Source organism: Priapulus caudatus, unplaced genomic scaffold (genome assembly GCF_000485595.1).
Source record: "Priapulus caudatus unplaced genomic scaffold, Priapulus_caudatus-5.0.1 Scaffold593, whole genome shotgun sequence".
Taxonomy (NCBI): Eukaryota; Metazoa; Priapulida; class Priapulimorpha; order Priapulimorphida; family Priapulidae; genus Priapulus; species Priapulus caudatus.
Genome location: NW_014577654.1, coordinates 44,965 through 46,821, shown reverse-complemented (window position 1 = coordinate 46,821; position 1,857 = coordinate 44,965). Strand labels below are relative to the sequence as shown.

Here is a 1,857-nt window from a genome sequence, read left to right as displayed (position 1 = left end):
TAATGTATACACATATAGTGAGAGAGAGAGGGGGAGACAGAGACACAGAGAGGGAGGGAGAGAGCGGGGCAAGCCCGTCGGTACGGTGACGCCCTCCTCCCTGCCAGAGACATAATGTATACACATATAGTGAGAGAGAGAGGGGGAGACAGAGACACAGAGAGGGAGGGAGAGAGCGGGGCAAGCCCGTCGGTACGGTGGCTCCCTCCTCCCTGCCAGAGACATAATGTATACACATATAGTGAGAGAGAGAGGGGGGAGAGAGAGACACAGAGAGGGAGGGAGAGAGAGGGGCTCGCCCGTCGGTACGGTGGCTCCCTCCTCCCTGCCAGAGACATAATGTATACACATAGAGAGAGAGAGAGAGGGAGGGAGAGAGAGACACAGAGAGGGAGAGAGAGAGAGGGGCTCGCCCGTCGGTACGGTGGCTCCCTCCTCCCTGCCAGAGACATAATGTATACACATATAGTGAGAGAGAGAGAGAGAGGGAGGGAGAGAGAGACACAGAGAGGGAGAGAGAGAGAGGGGCTCGCCCGTCGGTACGGTGGCTCCCTCCTCCCTGCAGCACAGATGTAATGTATTCGTGGGAGAGGGAGGGAGAGAGAGTAAGAGAGAGGGGGAGAGGGAGGGAAGGAGAAAGAGAGGGGGAGGGAAAGAGAGAGGGAGAGGCTGGCCCGTCGGCACGGTAACGCCCTCCTCCCTGCAGCACAGATCTAATGTATAGAGAGGGAGAGAGAGAGAGAGAGAGGGAGGGAGAGAGATAGGGAGCGAGGGAGGGAGAGAGAAAGAGGGAGGGAAGAAGAAACAGAGAGAGACAGAGAGACAGAGAGAAAGAGAGAGTGAATGAGTGAGAAAGAGAGAAAAGCAGAGAGAGGAGAAAGAGATAGAGAGCGAGAGAAAGGCAAAATGAGAAAGAGAGACAGAGTGTAAATGAGGCTTTACATAGAGAGCGAGGTTTCAGAGTTAGCGGAAGCATAGTCAGTCACATGCCTCAGCAAAACAATCAAACAGCTCTTACGTAAGGCAGTTGTCCTTTGGATCGGGCGCCACGCTTCCCAGCCCCTTGACACTGTGCTTGCCTTCAGGCAGTTTGTCAGCTTCATAATCTGCTACTAGCAGCTCATTGCATTCTCCTAACGCCACCTATCAGAAAAGAAATAAACCGAAATAAATTGCATTCTCCTAACGCCATCTATCGGAAAAGAAACAAACCAAAATAAGTTCCATTCCCCTAACTGGCCCTAACACAACCTAGCAGAAAAGAAATGAGCTGAAATAAATTGCATTCACCTAATGCAACCTCTGAGAAAAGAAACCAAAACCGAAATAAATATTAAATAAAAAAAACGGCAATTAAAACTTCTCAGCTTCTAGATTAACAGGGCTGAGATCAGCTGCTTAATATTCGTTAAATATTTAACGACGCTGAGACGTGCATTGGCGTGACGCGGAGACAATGTGACGCAGAGACGGCGTGACCGTAAGCTTACCTCACACAATACAAGCACTCCCTCATCGTGTGTCCTGTTCGCATAGCAGTAGTTTGCACTCTTGCTGGATATGTCGGCAAAGTAGATGCCTTTACCAAACTGCAATGCAAGCAGCAATATCGTCACCAACGAGCGGAGGAGTGACGGAGGGAGAATCCTTGTGATTATCAACAACCAGGAATGACGGCCAGTGTGTCAGCAGCTGTATATACCGTATGCTGCAGCGTTACCTACCATGTATCCGGTGACCGGGTGCTGCAGCATTGCCTACCATGTATCCGGTGACCGGGTGCTGCAGAATTACATACCATGTATCCGGTGACCGGGTGCTGCAGCATTGCCTACCATGTATCCGGTGACCGGGTGC

At 51.1% G+C, this 1,857-nt stretch overlaps 1 protein-coding gene across 1 annotated transcript in view; it reads right to left on the bottom strand.

Annotated features, from left to right (window-relative positions):
- LOC106811936 (poly [ADP-ribose] polymerase 2-like) overlaps nt 1-1,857 on the bottom strand; it is an 18,037-nt gene that overhangs the window by 1,185 nt on the left and 14,995 nt on the right. The window contains exons 11-14 of the mRNA XM_014815680.1: nt 1,762-1,782; nt 1,491-1,589; nt 1,019-1,143; nt 71-100 (exon numbers count right to left, since the gene is read on the bottom strand). Of these exons, the coding sequence (XP_014671166.1) occupies nt 71-100; nt 1,019-1,143; nt 1,491-1,589; nt 1,762-1,782 (275 nt within the window). The remainder of the gene's footprint in view (nt 1-70; nt 101-1,018; nt 1,144-1,490; nt 1,590-1,761; nt 1,783-1,857) is intronic.